The sequence below is a fragment of the Mustelus asterias genome, chromosome 11 (assembly GCF_964213995.1).
Source record: "Mustelus asterias chromosome 11, sMusAst1.hap1.1, whole genome shotgun sequence".
NCBI lineage: Eukaryota > Metazoa > Chordata > Chondrichthyes > Carcharhiniformes > Triakidae > Mustelus > Mustelus asterias.
Genome location: NC_135811.1, coordinates 60,964,647 through 60,982,964, shown reverse-complemented (window position 1 = coordinate 60,982,964; position 18,318 = coordinate 60,964,647). Strand labels below are relative to the sequence as shown.

At 43.0% G+C, this 18,318-nt stretch overlaps 1 protein-coding gene across 11 annotated transcripts in view; it reads right to left on the bottom strand.

Moving 5' to 3' along the window:
* mypn (myopalladin) overlaps positions 1-18,318 on the bottom strand; it is a 268,796-nt gene that overhangs the window by 103,706 nt on the left and 146,772 nt on the right. For all 11 annotated transcript variants that reach the window (XM_078223667.1, XM_078223665.1, XM_078223673.1 and 8 more), the window contains 2 exons: positions 11,770-11,793; positions 387-503 (listed from right to left, as the gene is read on the bottom strand). In XM_078223667.1, coding sequence (XP_078079793.1) covers positions 387-503; positions 11,770-11,793 — 141 coding nt within the window. The remainder of the gene's footprint in view (positions 1-386; positions 504-11,769; positions 11,794-18,318) is intronic.

Genomic DNA, 18,318 nt, shown 5'->3' with positions numbered 1-18,318 from the left:
CATTCTTCCGTTACCATTTTTGCTGTCAATGTTTGGCACCTTTTTATCCTGACTGGATTCCTTCTCATCCCATTGAAGTTAGCCCTCTTCCAATTCAGAAGTTTTACTTTCGGCTGTTCCTGCTCTTCTCAACCCTGAGAGACTGTTGCTTAACCTGAGATTGCTGTCTCATCCCAGCGAGTGGCTGTCTACTCCTGTAAAACGGATGTTTAACCCCGAGTACTGCTACCTTATCCCGTGAGACTGCTGCCCGATCCCATGGGTTTTGTTTGTATAATTAGAATAATGCACTGCTTCTTCTGGAGAAATGGATCTTTTAAATTTCTATTTGAAGCACCATGCTTTTAATGTAGGATTGCAACATTAAAGAAATGGTGGTGACCTACCGTGTACAGTGAGGTGAGAAGTGCTCGACATGGTGCCGTACTTGTTGCTAGCTGTACAAGTAAACGTCCCAGAGTCTTCAGGGAAAGCTTCAGCAATTACCAGGGTACAGATCTCCTCTAAAAATATTAAAACATATTAATGATACCTTATAGCCAATCCTCAAGTATTATTCATATGTCAACACGTCACAGTGAATTTACCACTTACAACTTGGTTTGCCCTTATCCCAGTAATTATACCAGGATTAACAATGCCTATTTTTACACTATGAAATATGAACATCTAAACAAGCCATTGTCAGTGCTGTCAGTTCAGCTCAAGTCCCGTCACATTCTAGATAACTAACTTTGAGACTCTTGTATTTGAGTAATGGATGAATGGGAATATTTTCTAAAATAGTGAGAAACCATAAGTTATGGGTGCAAAGAAACCTTGGAATCCATTTAATCATTGGAAGCGAATGGAAATGTACAAAGAGAAGTCAAAATTGCTAATGTAATGTTGGCATTTATCTCAGGAGGTTTGGAATACAATAGAAAAGGTTATATTTATATTTTGCAGTGCTGTTGTCAAATCTCATCTTGAGGACTGTGTTTAGTTCTGGGCATTAAACCTCAGGAAAGATAATTCGAAAAGCAAAATACTGTGGATGATAGAAATCTGAAATAAAAGATAGCCAGACTATGGTAGGTATAGAGTTAATGTTTCAGGTCTGTGACCTTTCTGAAGATCTCAGACAGTCATAAGATAGTTTTATAAATTCTGTGATCTGCATGGACAATAATCACAATTGCAGCAGTCCTCCCTGTTTCATGTTCACACAGAGCAGAGCTTCTCAGTGAGAGGTCTTTATTGGACTGACCTGAAATGGCAGCTGACAGTGAGCTTGCCTCACGCAAAGTCACATGACTAAAACAGCCAGATAGGACAGCCAGTATTGCTACATTTCAAAACCCAAACATCCTCCTTTTCCTAGCGAACAAATAACACATTTGTAAGTATGATCACATGTAACTGTGAATTATCCAAGTTACCCATTATTCACCCACTGTTCCCATGTATTAAACAAGTCAGTTTCTGCCCCTGCATTGCACACATAGTCCTTAAAGTGTGTAGGTCTGTTAATTGTCCGTGTACATGTTGCATTGGCTGTTTGTCTGGGTATTATTCCTTTTCAGAGGGTGTCTTTCCATGGCACTTGTTGCTGTGGTAACTTGTTATTCCATTGCAGTTATTGGGAGACATGTGGACCTCTGGGATTAATATTAGTGCTCTACTCAGTACAGCCGGTGAGATCCTGTTTTCCAGATCGGCCGATTGCTGTGAAGGAATAGCTTTGCTGGTTGTGCACTTGAGCTAGTATATTTCATTGTTCATTTTCACCACATACAGCATACAGTCGAGGTGTCAAATACTCTACACACATCCTGAGTTGCCACATGGGCTGACTCCTGTTGAGAGCATGAAGGTTTGTAACCTGACTGGTTCTCCAATGCTCAGCTCTGCTCACATGGTTCAATAGTCTGGCAGTCTTGTCAAAATGAAATTTGTCTTTCTGCCATTTTACTTTGATCTTTTTCACTCACGCCTGCTATTACTTCTGGCTTCAGCAGTTGTTTTTTGCTATAAGAAGAGTAGGTTGGGTGTGGCATGGCATTAGTCTTTGTACTGGGCTACTTTCCATGCCTTTGATTGGTGTGTTTCACCACTCGAGGATTGCCTTGTGTCCATTGGTGTTGGACTTGCTCGATTTCTTGATGATTCCTCTGGCAATTTTCACTCCCACCTCAGCCTTCCCATTTGGCTGCGGATCATGTGGGGAAGAAGTGTAGTGTTGAATTTCCCAACCCTTTCTGAATCAGCTGGATTCTTCACTTGTGAATTGAGGACCATTGTCACTCATCACAAAGTCTGGAATGCCAGAACAAATGAAGTGTGTTTTCAGGCATTCTATCATTTCTCCTGATGGCATTGAAGTCAGCTGGTCTTAGTCCCAGTAGTCAGAATAGTAGTCTACAGTGACAAGACAATCAGTTCCTGCTATAGTGAAGAAGTCTATCCCCAGCTTCGTCCGTGGTCTGTCATGCGTCATCCATGGCTCTCTAGCTTGTTTACCTTGCTACTTGTTACAAGCACCCCACTGGCCAATCAGGTCTTTCATTTCATTGTTTATGTTTGGCCAGTAGAGCACATCTCTTACCTTCCTCAGACTCAATTCAATTCCTTGATGGTTTGCATAGATGAACTTCAGCGTCTTTCCTCTCATTTCCTTAGGGATGATGACTCTATTTGCTTTGTACAAGATGCCATCTTGGGCTGTCAATTCATCTCAGTATGCCCAATATGCTCTTGTGACCACATCCGTTCATCACTACTGGTAATGCTCGGAGAGTTGCATCCTGTTGGGTAGCTTGTTTGACTTGAGTCAGATGCATTGTCAGAATCAATGCCTCTGTTGGGTTAATGGCTTCCAATCCATTTTGAGATGTTGCCTCATGTTGAATCTGGAAGATTTAGAAATCATAGAAATCATAGAAACCCTCCAGTGCAGAAGGAGGCCATTCGGCCCATCGAGTCTGCACCGACCACAATCCCACCCAGTCCCTACCCCCACATATTTACCCACTAATCCCTCTAACCTACGCATCTCAGGACTCTAAGGGGCAATTTTTAACCTGGCCAATCAACCTAACCCGCACATCTTTGGACTGTGGGAGGAAACCGGAGCACCCGGAGGAAACCCACACAGACACGAGGAGAATGTGCAAACTCCACACAGACAGTGACCCGAGCCGGGAATCGAACCCGGGACCCTGGAGCTGTGAAGCAGCAGTGCTAACCACTGTGCTACCGTGCCACGTCATGTCCAGATGATATGAAGAAAGTAACATGCTTTGCAAATGCTTTGAAACAGAGAGTAGTGGTTTTGAGAAAAAGTGATTGGTGGTCAGAATCCATTGTTACTTAGTCTCTCCCAAGCAGCAACTGATGAAAATGTTCACAAGCAAGAATAATAGCCAGGCACTCTTTCTCAATCTGAGCGTAGTGCCGTCCAGTTGTATTTGCCTCCATTAGTCTGGATAGTCTTTTTAGGTGTAGACCCAAAATGAATTCCCACTGTTCTCTTCCTGTTGGGGAGGACTTCAGCGGTCACGGGCATTCGGCCTCTGATATTCGGGTAAGCGTTCTCCAAGGCGGCCTTCGCGACACACGACAGCGCAGAGTCACTGAGCAGAAACTGATAGCCAAGTTCCGCACACACGAGGACGGCCTCAACCGGGATATTGGGTTCATGTCACACTATTTGTAACTCCCACAGTTGCCTGGACCTGCAGAGTTTCACTGGCTGTCTTGTCTGGCGGCACGGTAGCACAGTGGTTAGCACTGCTGCTTCACAGCTCCAGGGTCCCGGGTTCGATTCCCGGCTCGGGTCACTGTCTGTGTGGAGTTTGCACATTCTCCTCGTGTCTGCGTGGGTTTCCTCCGGGTGCTCCGGTTTCCTCCCACAGTCCAAAGATGTGCGGGTTAGGTTGATTGGCCGGGTTAAAAATTGCCCCTTAGAGTCCTGGGATGCATAGGTTAGAGGGATTAGCGGGTAAATATGTGGGGGTAGGGCCTGGGTGGGATTGTGGTCGGTGCAGACTCGATGGGCCGAATGGCCTCCTTCTGCACTGTAGGGTTTCTATGTTTCTATGTAATACACATCTTTTTAGCCTGTCTTGATGCTCTCTCCACTCACATTGTTTTGTTTCTTAAAGACTTGATTAGTTGTAAGTATTCGCATTCCAACTATTATTCATGTAAATTGAGTCTGTGTCTTTATAAGCTCTGTTTGTGAACAGAATTCCCACTCACCTGAAGAAGGGGCTTAGAGCTCTGAAAGCTTTTGTGGCTTTTGCTACCAAATAAACCTGGTGGACTTTAACCTGGTGTTGTTAAACTTCTTACTGTAGTCTTTTTAGGACATGTTATGTCAAGACTTTCAGCATTGTGCCTTGTCAGCCAGCTGGGATTGGTGAGGCTTGGAGCGTGCATCTAACTGCTGTCCCGGAGCCATGCCCCTTCAATGGTTTAACTTCCATCCCGTTTTACACGCCTCTGTCAGGAACAGAGGGCCAATCACACCTGTGCAAATTAGACCCAAAATGAATTCCCACAGAAATGTGCCCCACTGGTCATGGAGCAATGCCCCCTCAATGGGCAACTGACCCTCAAACACGGTCTGCATGCAAATCCAACTGGTTGTCCTTGCTGCATTGAGGTTGCTCCAAGACCTGTTTCTCTGGCGTCACACTGCAAGGTGGTTTCATCGTTGATGCTATAGTATTTCAGTACTGGCGTTGCCACCACTCATTGTTGGAGTTTCGTGAACACAGCGTCTTGTTCTGTGCCCCAATACCACTGCACCTACTTGGCACTGAGCTTTGTGTAATGCCTCACACACCGATGACAAAGTGGGCAAAGATTTTGTGAAATAGTTCACAAATCCAGCAAATCACTGCACTGCTTTTGTGTCTGTTGGTCGCTGCACCGTTGCTATAGATCTCACCTGTTTTGGGCAGGGGAAGGACTCACTAGGCAGTGATGATCTCACACAGAATTGAGAGCAGGGCCTGGTCCGTCACCTACAGTATTTTGTCCTGGAGACACTGGGACACAGAGGGCACAGTCACATTCAGGGGAGGTATTTGCAACAGGTGCAGTGGCAATTCTAACATCATGTGGGGGTATTGGATGGTCTGATGGGGTGGGGGTCTCGAAAGGTAAGGATGTAGGTGACCTTGAGAAACAGAGGAGTCAGATTAACGAGGGGCATGGGGATGTCAACATTGAAGGGAATGGACAGATTAGGCAACAGGTAGAGGAGAATAGGTGGGTGACAAGGGGAGTTAGAAGGTGCTAATGCACTCACATTTGTTCCTAAGGTTCTGCTATTTACAGTATAATTCACACCTAAATTTGATCCTCCAAAATGCATCATCCCGCATTTACCCAGCTTAAACTACATCTGCCATTTCTGTGCCCAAGTCTCCAATCTATCTATATCTTGTTGTAGCCTCTGATAATCCCCGGCACCATCAGCAACTCCACCAATCTTCGTGTCATCCACAAACTTACTAATCAGATCACCCATACTTTCCTCCAGATCAATTGTATATACTACAAATAACAGAGGTTCCTGCACTGATCCCTGCACAACACCACTAGCTACAAATCTCTATTCTGAAAAACACCCTTCCACCACTACTCTCCGTCTTCTATGACCAGGCCAATTATATATCCTTCTAGTCAGCCCACCTCGAACCCCATGTGATTTTAGTTTTTGTACCAGTCTGCCATGTGGGACCTTGTCAAATGTCAAACACCTTGTCAAATGTCCATATAAACTACATACACAGCCCTTCCCTCATCAATCATCTTTGTCATCTCCCTCAATATCAACAAGTCAAAGGAGATAGTCATCACCTTCAGGAAGTGTAGTGGAGAACATGTTCCTGCCTACATCAATGGGGACAAAGTAGAAATAGTCGAGAGCTTCAAGTTTTTAGGTGTGCAGATCACCAACAACCTGTTCGCAGCAAACTACCCAGCCTTCAGGAGAACAGCGACCACGACACCACACAACCCTGCCACAGCAACCTCTGCAAGACATGCTGGATCATTGACATAGATACCACCATCACACGTGAGAACACTACCCACCAGGTACATGGTACCTACTCATGCAACTTGGCCAACGTTGTCTACCTGATACGCTGCAGGAAAGGATGTCCCGAGGTGTGGTACATCGGCGAGACCATGCTGACGCTACGACAACGATGAACAGACACCACGTGACAATCACCAGGCAGGAATGTTCTCTTCCTGTCGGGGAACACTTCAGCAATCAAGGTCATTCAGCCTCTGATCTTCGGGTAAGCGTTCTCCAAGGTGGCCTTCAAGATATACGACAACGCAGAATCGCCGAGCAGAAACTGATAGTCAAGTTCTGCTTGCATGAGTACGGCCTCAACTGGAATCTTGTCACACTGCATGTAACCCCCACCATTTGGCCTGAGCTTGCAAAATCCTACTAACTGTCCTGGTTTGAGACAATTCACATCTCTTTAACCTGTGATTAAACCTCTCTCCATTCGCACTGTCTGTATCTGTAAAGACTTGATTACCTGAAAACACTCGCATTCCAATCATTATCTTGCAATTTGTCTATATATGCTGAGTTTGTGAAATCTACCTCTCCACTCATCTGATGAAGGAAAGCTTGTGATTCCAAACAAACCTGTTGGACTTTAACCTGGTGTGTGAGACTTCTTACAGTGCCCACCCCAGTCCAACACCGGCATGTCCACATGTGACGATAATAAATCAAATCAAAATCTTCAAAAAAACTCAATCAAGTTGGTGAGACATGACCTTTCCCATACAAAACCATGCTGCCTGTCACTAACAAGTCCATTTTCTTCCAAATGTGCATATATCCTGTCCCTCAGTATCTTCTCCAAAAGCTTCCCCACCAAAGATGTCAGGCTCACAGGCCTAAAATTTCCTGGATTATCCCTGCATCCTTTCTTAAACAAGGGAACAACATTAGCTGTTCTCCAGTCCTCTGGAACTTCGCATTAGATTGTGCTTACAGGTCGAAAGAAATTGGGGACCATAGGCTGTTGCAGGACGAAACTAGCAATCTTACATACAACTGTAGAAATATCTATTTGCAATTGAATCTCAGCGATACGTTGATGGAATAGAAGACTTTGCGATGATGCCCTGCACTTGTGAGAAGCCTGCCAACTGGTAACTCATTTTGACATTTGCATCATTGCAAACAACGTTCACATAATTGACAGCCCTGGCAAGTAACCTATCAGTAAGTAATCTACTGACTCCAGCATTTACCATGCACAAGTCATGACTGTGACGGAAAAGTCTCCACTTTCCTGGATTAATATACCCCAATGAAATTCAAGAAGCTCAATGCTATGCAGGTCTAAGCCAAGCATTCATCACCTCCATCACTGGTATAACGTGCCCACAGTTTGCATGATCTACCAGATGCACTGTAGCAAACCTGCCAAGGTTCCTTTGAAAGTGGCTTCCAAACACATGGCCTCTACCACCTCGAAGGTCTCAGCTAATGTTAATCTCTCAACCAACATTACTAAATTGATAGATGATTGACCAATTATCTCATTGGCATTTGTGAAACTTTACAATTTTCCTGCATTACCACAGTGACGGGAACAGACTTCATTAACTGGAACCTACTGGGGCTGGGAAAGGCAATATGTTAAGTGCAAGTTCATTTTTCCCTTGTGTAACTGGACACAAACAAGAGTAATAGAGAGCTGCTCAGGGGGTTCGAATGAACCAAATAGCACTATCCCATTTTTTTAAACTGAGCTTTCAACCGCCCTTCGGTAGAATGCGCACTCTACTGAATGTCCACAATTTATTCAAGATGACAGATCATGGGTCAATCTTCCATAACATAGGAACCACTCCATTTGTTTACAACAATAGTGTGCCACCTCCCAGAGCGATAACACTGGAAGTGAATGTCAGGAATCTGGGGCTGGATCTCAGTGCATCCAAAATAAGTTCACATGGTTTTATTAAACATTTATTAACTGCAATGGAATTCACAAATCTTGTGTACTGATCCATATTAGAATTGAAATATTAATTCAGATTCTCTCTCAATTGATACTGCCAGACTGGCTGAGATTTTCCAGCACTCTGTTTCTATTTCAGATCCACAGTATTTAGCTTTTATTTTAATGGCCAATGGCATTGCATGATTTAATGGTATTAAATTGAATGCTAATCCCAGGAACACAAGAGTTAGTGTAGGTGATAAGTGCGCAGCCACCATGTTTTAATCATTGCTCCTGTGTGTGACTCTTTCTTTTTGGCAGGAGCAGCATCTGAAATTTTGCCTGTTTCTGATATTCAACAGAAATTGAAACACAAAACAAATCGTTAATTGCTGAACCTGTGAATATCTCCCGGCCAATAGGAAATTTATGATTTCTACCTGTTTCACTAACATTGAAGAGAGTTGCCAATTCTTCCAGAATCACCTCATGGGTACTGGTGAGAAATACTTTGGGGCATTGAAAACAACGTGTTAAAAGCAATATACTGTGGATGCTGGAATCTGAAACCAAAAGAGAAAACGCTGGAAAATTTGGAAGGGCTTTTACAAAGGGTCATCTGGACTCAACGTCAGCTCTTATCTCACCTTACAGATGCTGACAGACCTGCTGAGATTTTCCAGCATTTTTGCTTTTGGAAAAAAATCCGTTTTTACATTTGCTTTAAACACTTTCCTTCCAATATCTCAAACCGGGCATTCATTAGGTACGGTGTGCCATCAGCAGCATCAGAATTGTATTGCACCATAAGGTGCGGCATGGTGGCACAGTGGTTAGCACCGCTGCCTCACAGCTCCAGGGACCCGGGTTCAATTCCAGCCTTGGGTCACTGTCTGTGTGGAGTCTGCACGTTCTCCCCGTGTCTGCATGGGTTTCCTCCGGGTGCTCCGGTTTCCCCCAACAGTCCAAAGATAGGTGGACTGGCCATGCTAAATTCTCCCTTAGTGTTTCAAGATGTATAGGTTAAATGGATTAGCCGTGGGAAATGTGTGGGGTTATGGGAATAGGGTGGGGGAAGAGGACCTGGGTAAGATACTCTGCCAGAGAGTCGGTGCAGGCTCAATTGGCCAAATGGCCTTTTCTGCACTGTAGGGATTCTGTGATAAGCTGTAAACATGTGGCTTGGCATATCCCTCACATCAAGCCAGGGGATTGACTCCAGTTGAATGAGCATGGCGTTAAGCAGCACCAGGTAGATCTAAAAACAAGGCACCAACCTGGTGAAACTACAACACAAGATTTCCACATGCATGCTAAACAGAGGACACAACATGCTATAGATAAGCTAAGCATTCTCACACTCAACAGATCAAGTCTGCAGTCCTGCCACATCCAGTCGTGAACAATAATGGCTGGAGGCTAAAAATATCAACCCAGTGCACTGCCACATGTAGTCATGTCCTCAGTCCAATCAACCTCATCTGCTTCACTAATGACCTTTCCTTCGTCAAAAAATCAAATGCGGCAATGCTTGCGAGTGATTTCATAATGTTAACTTCTTAAATGGCTCTTGCCAACCAATCAGCACCCTTTTTTTCCTGTGATGTGAATTGTTGTGGTCCTTTGAAATTTGGCATTCTTGCATTTGTCCTCACAAAACTTTGGCAACCTGTTCTTCTTTTCAGCAATATTCAAATTCTGTACGGCCAAATGACAATGTTCAGTGCTATTTTCAATTCCCCAGATAATAAAGCAGTCCTCGGCCATATGCAACAAATTCATTTTTTATTCATTTATGGGAAGTGGGTGTCACTGGTTAAGTTAGCATTTATTGTCCATCCCTAATTACCCTTAAGAAGGTGGTGATAAGCTGACTTTTTGAACCGCTGCAGTCCCTGTGGTGTAGGTATACCCAAAAAGTGCTGTTAGGGAGGGAGTTCCAGGATTTTGATCCAGTGACAGTGAAGGAACGGCGATATAATTCCAAATCAGGATGATGAGTGAGTTGGAGGGGAACCTCCAGGTGGTGGTGTTCCCAGGTATCTGCTGCTCTTGTCCTTCTAGATGGTAGTGGTCACATGTTTGGAAGGTTCTGCCCAAGGAGCCTTGGTGAGTGTCTGCAGAGCATTTTGTAGATGGTACACAAGGCTGCCATTGTTCGTTGGTGGTGGAGGGTGTGAATGTTTGTGGAAGGAGAAGCAATCAAATCAGCTTTGTCCTGGATGGTGCCAAGCTTCTTCTTGTAGATGAGCAGGGAGACACCAGGGAGATCTTAGTGACCATATACACAAATCCTTAACGGTGGCAGGGCAGGTTGGGAAGATGGTTTAAAAGGTATATTGGGCTACTTTAGTTTTGAATAGAATATAAAGAGAGATCATACTAGTAATAGAATATAATAAGAGATCATGCTGGCATTCTATAAATCATTGGTTAGACCTGGACTATTGTAGAGAATTCTAGGCACCATGCTTCAGGGAATATGTAAAGGCCTTAGGACATAGACAAGGTTTACCAGGATGTTTACCAGGGATGAGGGACTTCAGTTATAAGGAGATCGGAAAAGTTAGAATTGTTCTCCAAGGAGCAAAGTAGTTTAAATGACAGCCCAATAGAGGTTTCAGGTGATGAAATGTTTTGAAAGGATAGATAGAGTAAAACTTTTCTCTCTGACAAGAGGGTCAATGCCCAAAGGCAGAGAGAAATTAGGAGAATGCCTCCACTCGGAGAGTAATCAAGATCTGGAAAGATCTGACTGAAAATGTGGTGGAAGCTGGCTGTATAAGTAATTTTAACAGGGAATTGGAGAGATATTGGAGGATAAAGAATGGGCAGAATTATCAATAACAAGGCGGGAATATGAGGCTATAACGTGGCTGCACTTTAAAGAGCAAGCATGGGCCGATGGATCAAATGGCCTCCCTCTGTGCTAGTCCTTGCATTGGGATGTGAATGTAATCCAAAGTCAACGGAACACTGGAATCCATGCAGAGGTGAAAACAACTGCCCATTCATTCTGCTGTTGTCAACCCTTAAGAAATTAACCTGCTTGCCTCGTACATTTGTGTGCAGGCGACCGAGGGGCCTCAGCTCTGACAGAAGCCAGAGGCAAAGATATTGGGGGCAGTGATTCCCTTCACATTGAATGCTTTCTTTGGTGTTCCCTAACACTCCCTCTGACAGCTACACTGAAAAGTGAACAACGATATCACCTTCAAGTCTAAGCTTCCTCTGCTGGAAGCGTATGTAATGACATAATTAAATTTGACAAAACTGTGTTCCCTACACATACAAAGAGGATGCATGTTGAAATTCGGATTGTAAATCTACTGCCCAACAACCCCATCAATTCTTATATCTATGCTCAAGTGAGGCTTTCTTGCCCCACTTCTTAAGGGTACAAGTTTTCCCATAATGTAGGAAGTCTTGCTCCATATACTTAACTGTAAACTTAGACAGTTGGATTTAGACTGCATTTGCAATGTAATTGCAATATTGCTGTGCGCTGTACACCTATCACCACCTCACAAATTATATCTTGAAAACCACCTTGACTTGCCTGAAGGACCATAATCTTCCTGCATTTCTGGAAATGCTGTCTGGGAGACCCTGTTTCTATCTGTTTCTCATTCTACCCTGTGATTATACAAGTGAATTCACAAGAAAGAGGGGCACAGTTTACACTGACATTTCCCCTCCCTGTGAACCCTGCCATTTACAGCTCGCTTTGCTGAAGTGCCTACTCAATAAAAATGACTGTGAACCCCCAAAAGGTGCAGCCACTTACCTGAATCACTCATTGACCGTGGCTCTAGATAAAGAAAGAGACAAGAGAAAATCAGTTCATTTGGAATTTTCTCATTTGGACATTTTTCAAAAGAAGGTTTTAATAATAGTTAAGATTTTCAAACTAAAAATGTGGCCTTTGCAACTTTAAATTCAGTTGAATCTGCCACAGTGCTGTGAGGAAGAGTGTTCCAGGATTTTGACCTAGTGACAGTAAAGGAATGGCGATATATTTCCAAATCAGGATTGGAGGGGAACGTCCAGTTGGTGGTGTTCCCATGTATCTGCTGCCCTTGTCCTTCTAGATGGTAGTGGTCGTAGTATTGGAAGGTGCTGCCTAAGAAGCCTTGGTGAATTCCTGCAGTGCATCTTGTAGATGGTACACACGGCTGCCATTTGTGTCAGTCCTTGAGGGATTGAATGTTTGTGGAAGGGGTACCAATCAAGCAGGCTGCTTTGTCTTGGATGGTGTCAAGATTCTTGTTTAGCCAACTCTGTCTTCATGCCCTTGTGATTACTTTTATTTAAGTTTAAGACATTGATTTTAGACCAACATTTCTCACTCTCCAACTGAATATGAAATGCTATCATGTTATGACCACTCTAACCTAGAGGAGTCTCTATTATGAGGTGAATTAATTTTGTCTCATCACACACTACCAAAGTCTAAAGTACCCTGTTCTCTGATTCATTCCAGAACTTATTGTTCTGATAAACTGTCCTGTATACACTCTATGGACTCATCCTCCTTTGCCAATTTGATTTGTCCAATCCATATGAACATGAACATCACTCATGGCTATCTTACACACTTCAGTTAGTTGGTGACTTTTACTCTGTTCTATCGTATAGCTATTGTTAGTCACACCCATCAGTGACTTTGCTATTTCTTATCTCCACCCAAACTGATTCTACATCTGGACCTTCTGAAGCAATATAATTTCTCACACTGCACTGATCGCATCTTTTATTAACAGAGCTACTCCTTTCTTCCCATCCTTCTAAAATGCCAAATAACCTTGAATATTCAGGTCTCAGAATTGGTCACCTTGCAGCCACATCTCTGTAATGTCTATCATTTCAAGCTGAAGGCATTAGAGAGAGTACAAAGGTGATGTACAGCAGTGAAACCAGAGTGAGAGCTATGCGGAGGGCTAAAATAGTGGTGCTTTTCTCCTTAAAGCAGAGACGGTTTGGGAAGGTTTTACTGAATTGTTCAAAAGTATGGAAATGTTTGATACAGGAAGTACAGAAACAATATTGACTGGAGGGTCAATAAACAGATGACACTAATTTAAGATAATTAGAATCAGATCCAAAGCTGAAATGAGGATAACCTTTTTTTAAACACAATGAGTTGTTACGATTTGGAATGGACTGCCTTAAAGGATGGTGGAAACAGATTCAATATTAACCTTCAGATGGGAATTAGAAAAATATTTGAATACAAGTTGCAAGACTGAGGGGAAAGGGCAGGGATTGGAATTATTTAATAATGCTAATCCTGCTAAAGAATTGGCAGAGGCAAGACTGGATGAAAGGTCTCTTTCTATGCTGTTTCATTCCACTGTAAGTATTGTAATAGGATATATATACAAAGAAACGGAAAATAACATGAAGGTAAATAACTCCAGCTGAACAATGGCCCACTGCTTTGATGGAACTTCTGTGAATTTCCAGAAATATGAAACTCAAAATAATGTGAACTAAAGGGATTGATAATATTCTCAATAACTTTTATAGAATTATGGATGAAGGTCATTCTGCAAATCGTGCCTGATCCAGCTCTGTGAAAGAGTTGCCTAATCAGTCCCACCCCTGAATCTTTTCTCTGGAACTCTGCAAATATGTCCCCCAGCAAGTATTTAGCCAATTTCCATTTAAAGTCATTGTTGAATCTGTTTCCATCAAACTTTCAGGTGTGCATTCCACATTGCAACAACTCATTGCATAAAATACTCATCACGGTTCTGTGTTTTTACTAATTATCTGAAATCTATGCCCTCTGGTTACTGCCTCTCCTGACACTGTAACAGTTTCTCTTTCTTCGCGCTGTTTCACAAAATCTTTCATGATTTTGATCACTTCTATTAAACATTTCATAGAACCCCAACAGTGCAGAAGGAGGCCATTTGGCCCACTGAGTCTACACTGTCTCTCTAAAAGAGCATCTTACCCATGGTTGACTGATGGTTAGCCACCTGATCAGTCAACTTCAATGGCTACATTGAATTCAATGGAATCCCATTACAATTACTTGGTTGAGTTCCAAATCCTACTATCGGATTTAGCCCAGCAAGCATTGATGATATAGTTGTCTCGGAGACTGTGAGCTTTGGCAGTTTTATGACCATTTAACAGGATTATATTTCTTTGAAGCTGTTTTTGAATGGCTGTTTGTAAATTTTTTTCAAGCGGATTTTGTTTTTTTTATTTTGATGGTTTCATGAGCATTTCAAAGACTTCCCAGTTGCAAAGGGGCATAACGCATAGGGGATATTGGGGGGGCGGGGGGGCATGAGGAGTATGGAGAGGGCAAGGGAGATATGAGGGGGCATGCGAGGGATGGAGAAGACAATGGGAGCATAGAGGGTGCATGGGGGATATGAGGGGTAGGAGTATGGAGGGGGCATAGGGGGATTGACAGAAAATGAAGGGTATGGAGGAAACATGGAAATTATGGAGTAGATATAGGGGCATGAAGAAGAATGGAGATTATGAAGAGGGCATGGTGTGAGGTGAAAGGGAGGTGGTGAAGTGTGAGAGATGGGGGACTAATAGTCATGAATAGAACTGGGCCAGTGTCCCAACAGATGAAAGCTGGCCTTTTAATCTGTTCGCTGGGGCATCTACCCACCTCCATTCCCACCTACATCAAAGGGCAGCAACTCCTGCCTGACGCCAACTCCCTGGGGTGGTGTGGGGGGAGGGGGGGTGGCAGCAGGGAGGATAACATATGCCTGCGGTTTATACAGGAGTTGGGAATGCAATGGCAGGAAATGGACTGACTCATGATTCCCGACTGTAACATAAAAATCCAGTTCAATGCCTCTATTTAGAAAGCCAAGCGATCCTGTACACTTCAACAGCGTCTCACTTGTCCTGCAACCTTCAAGGAATTGTGTGCATACTCTTCCATGATTCTTTCTTTCTGCCCTCCCTTTAAAATTGTCCCATCCGTTTTGTTTTGTGTCTCCTTATTCGTGGGGCGGCACAGTAGCACAGTGGTTAGCACTGCTGCTTCACAGCTCCAGGGACCTGGGTTCGAATCTCAGCTCGGGTCGCTGTCTGTGTGGAGTTTGCACATTCTCCCTGTGTCTGCGTGGGTTTCCTCCGGGTGCTCCGGTTTCCTCCCACAGTCCAAAAATGTGCGGGCTAGGTTGATTGGCCATTCTAAATTGCCCCTTAGTGTCCTGGGATGCATAGGTTAGGGGGGTTAGTGGGTAAGTATGCAGGGATATGTGGATAGGGGCTGGGTGGGATTGTGGTTGGTGCAGACTCGATGGGCCGAATGGCCTCTTTCTGCATGGTAGGATTCTATGATTCATAGCAAAATGAATCACTTTCTCTGTTCAATTGCATCTGATAGAACCATAGCATTCCCACAGTGCAGAAGGAAGCCATTCGGCGCATCGCATCTGCACAAACTCTCGACATAGCATCTTACCCAGGCGCACACCGTACCCCGAAACCCCGCATCTGTCCATTTCACCACTCTATTTCCTCCTGAAGTCCATTACTATCCTTGTCAATGTTTACTACAGTTTTGCATTGTGTATCTCTTTAAACTTTAAAAAGTTGCACTGCATATCTAAAACTAGGTGATAGAGATTAAAAGAACAATGGTTGTAATACAGACTCCTGTGGGACATTACTGTATACTTCCCTCTGATCTGGAAAACCACAAATCACCAACATTTTCTGCTTTTTTTATCTCTAAGTCAATTTCATACCAGGCAGCACTGATCCTTCAATCCTGAGGTACTTTATTATTCTCCTTTTGAAAAACCAGATCTACCACTCTTCCTCAAAGACGTATATCACAAAAACCCAGAGGTAGGAGCAGGAGTGGCCACATGACCTGTCGAGCTTGCTCTGCCAAGCAACCGCTCATGGCTTCAACTTCATTTTCCTGCCCTCTCTCCACATCCCTTGATACCCCGAGACACCAAAAACTTGCCTATCCCAACCTTAAATCAATTCGACGATGGAGCATCGACAACCCTCTGGGATAGAGAATTCCAAAGACTCACAAACCTTTTGAGTGAGGGAATTTCTACTCACCTCAATCCTAAATTATCAGTCTCTCTTAACAGGCATGTTCTAGATTCCCCAGCCAGGGCAATCAACCTCTCAGTGTCAACCCTGTCAAGCCCCTTCAGAATTCTGCATGCTTCAGTGAGCTGACCTCTCATTCTCCTAAATGATAGAGAATATCAGCCCTATTTACTCAGCCTCTCATCAAAGATCAACCCTCTCCTCCCAGGAACCAATCCAGTGAACCATCGCTATACCGCCTCCAATGCAAGTATATCCTTCCTTCGATTTGGAGATGTGATCTCACCAAAACCCTGTATAATTTTAACAAGATTTTTTTATTTTTGTACACCAATCCTCTTGCATTAAAGGCCAACACTCCATTTGTCTCCCTAACTGCTTGCTGCACCAGCATGTTAACTTTATGTGTTCCTTGTACCAGCACATTCAAGTGTCCCTGAAAATCAATAGCTACAAGTTTCACGCCTTTTAAAAAATATTCTGCTTTTCCATTCTTAAGAGCAAAATGAATAATCTCCCCACATTATATGACATCTGTCATCTTGTTGCCCACTCACTTAACCTGTCTATAATTCTTTGCATCTTCTCTGTGTCCTCCTCACAACTATCCTTTCCACCTAGTTTTGTCCCAACATTGATTCTTGTGGTATCCCTCTACCAACTTGAGAATGCCCCATTTATGCCTACTCTTTGCTTATTGTGTTTTAAGCAATCCTCTAACCAAGCAGGTGGCCTTCTGCTGGTTTCTAAGACAGTCTCAATCCTCAGGCTTGCTACTATTCTTTGCAAAATTGTAAGCCTCTTCTTTTAATCTAATGCGATCCTTAACTTCCCGAGTAAGCCGCTGATGGATCTTTCTTGCTGAGCTTTGGTTTTTAATGGAATGTATTTTTGTTGAATAGTTTAAATTGTTTCCCACTGTTCATTTATCACCAGACCATTTAGTCTATTTACTCAATCAACTTCATCTGTTCTCCCCTATCTAGCTTTGTTTAAGTTTAAGATTCTTCTCTGTGATTGGAATGTGTGATTTTCAAACTTAACACGGAATTCAAATGTATTATGATCACTATCTCCCAGCAGATCTTTCACTCTTAGATTACTAATTAACCCTAAAGGGTCTAAAATAGCTTTATCCCCTGTTGGTTCCACAAGGGGTGGGATTTTCTGGCCCTTGCCACCAGTGGGATCTTTTGGTCCTGCTGAAAATGGCCAAACAAGGTGGGTTCCCTGGCAGCCGGATGGACAAGCCACGCAAAACGCCATAGACATCGTAAGTGTTATACACTTAAGTAATTGCATGATTGCTTTAAGAACTGATCACAGGATTTGATGGTGATGTCATTAGGGTTTTTCACAGGCTGATGTTTATTTTCAGTTTGTATCTGTGAAGAGAACATCTCTTTCAATTAACCTGTTATGAGTTAGTTTGAATCTATGTGTGCAAACTACGTCTTTTTCTTTTTGTTTAAAACCCACAACCCCTAACATAGTTAAGACATTACAGCGGGACTGGAAGATCCTGCCAGTGTGCAATGGCAAGCCACCTTCACAGCCAAACACACACTGCCTTTGGGCTGGAAAATCCCACCCAAAGTATTGCTCCAGGAAATGGTCACAAAAACATTCTACAAATTAATTTTCATTTGATTGGTCCAGTCTATATGGCGAAGTTCCCATAATTATTATATTGTCTTTGTTATGAACTCCAATAATTTCCCTTTTAATACTTTAAACAACAGTATAACTATTGTTCAGGGCTTATAAACTACTCCCACCAGTGTTTTCTGCTATTCCTTAATCTCCAACCCATACTCATTCTACTTCATGATCTTCTGAGCCAAGATCCTTTCTCACTAATGTCCTCTTGTCAATCTTTACTACCTCTCATCTTTTGCCATTCTCTTTGTTTTTTCAAAATATTGTACCCTGGATTATATATTTCCTCACCTTAGTCACCATGTAAGCAGTCTCTGCAATGACAATTAGATTAAAACCATTTATCTCTATTTGTACTACTGGGGTTCACCTATTTTATTGCAAATGTTTCACACATTCAGATAAAGAACCTTTAATTTCATTTGTTACTACTACTCCCAGAATGGCCTTTACTTGCATATGCAAAATTACTGTTAAACTTTCTGTCCTTTCCTGTTCCACTCTGCTCGTTTTTACCCACATCGTTACACTGTGTTGTTGTCTTAACTTTTCTCGTCAGAAGATTTGTCTTTAATTAATGTGTGCTGGTCGTCATTTATTTGCCCATTTCTTT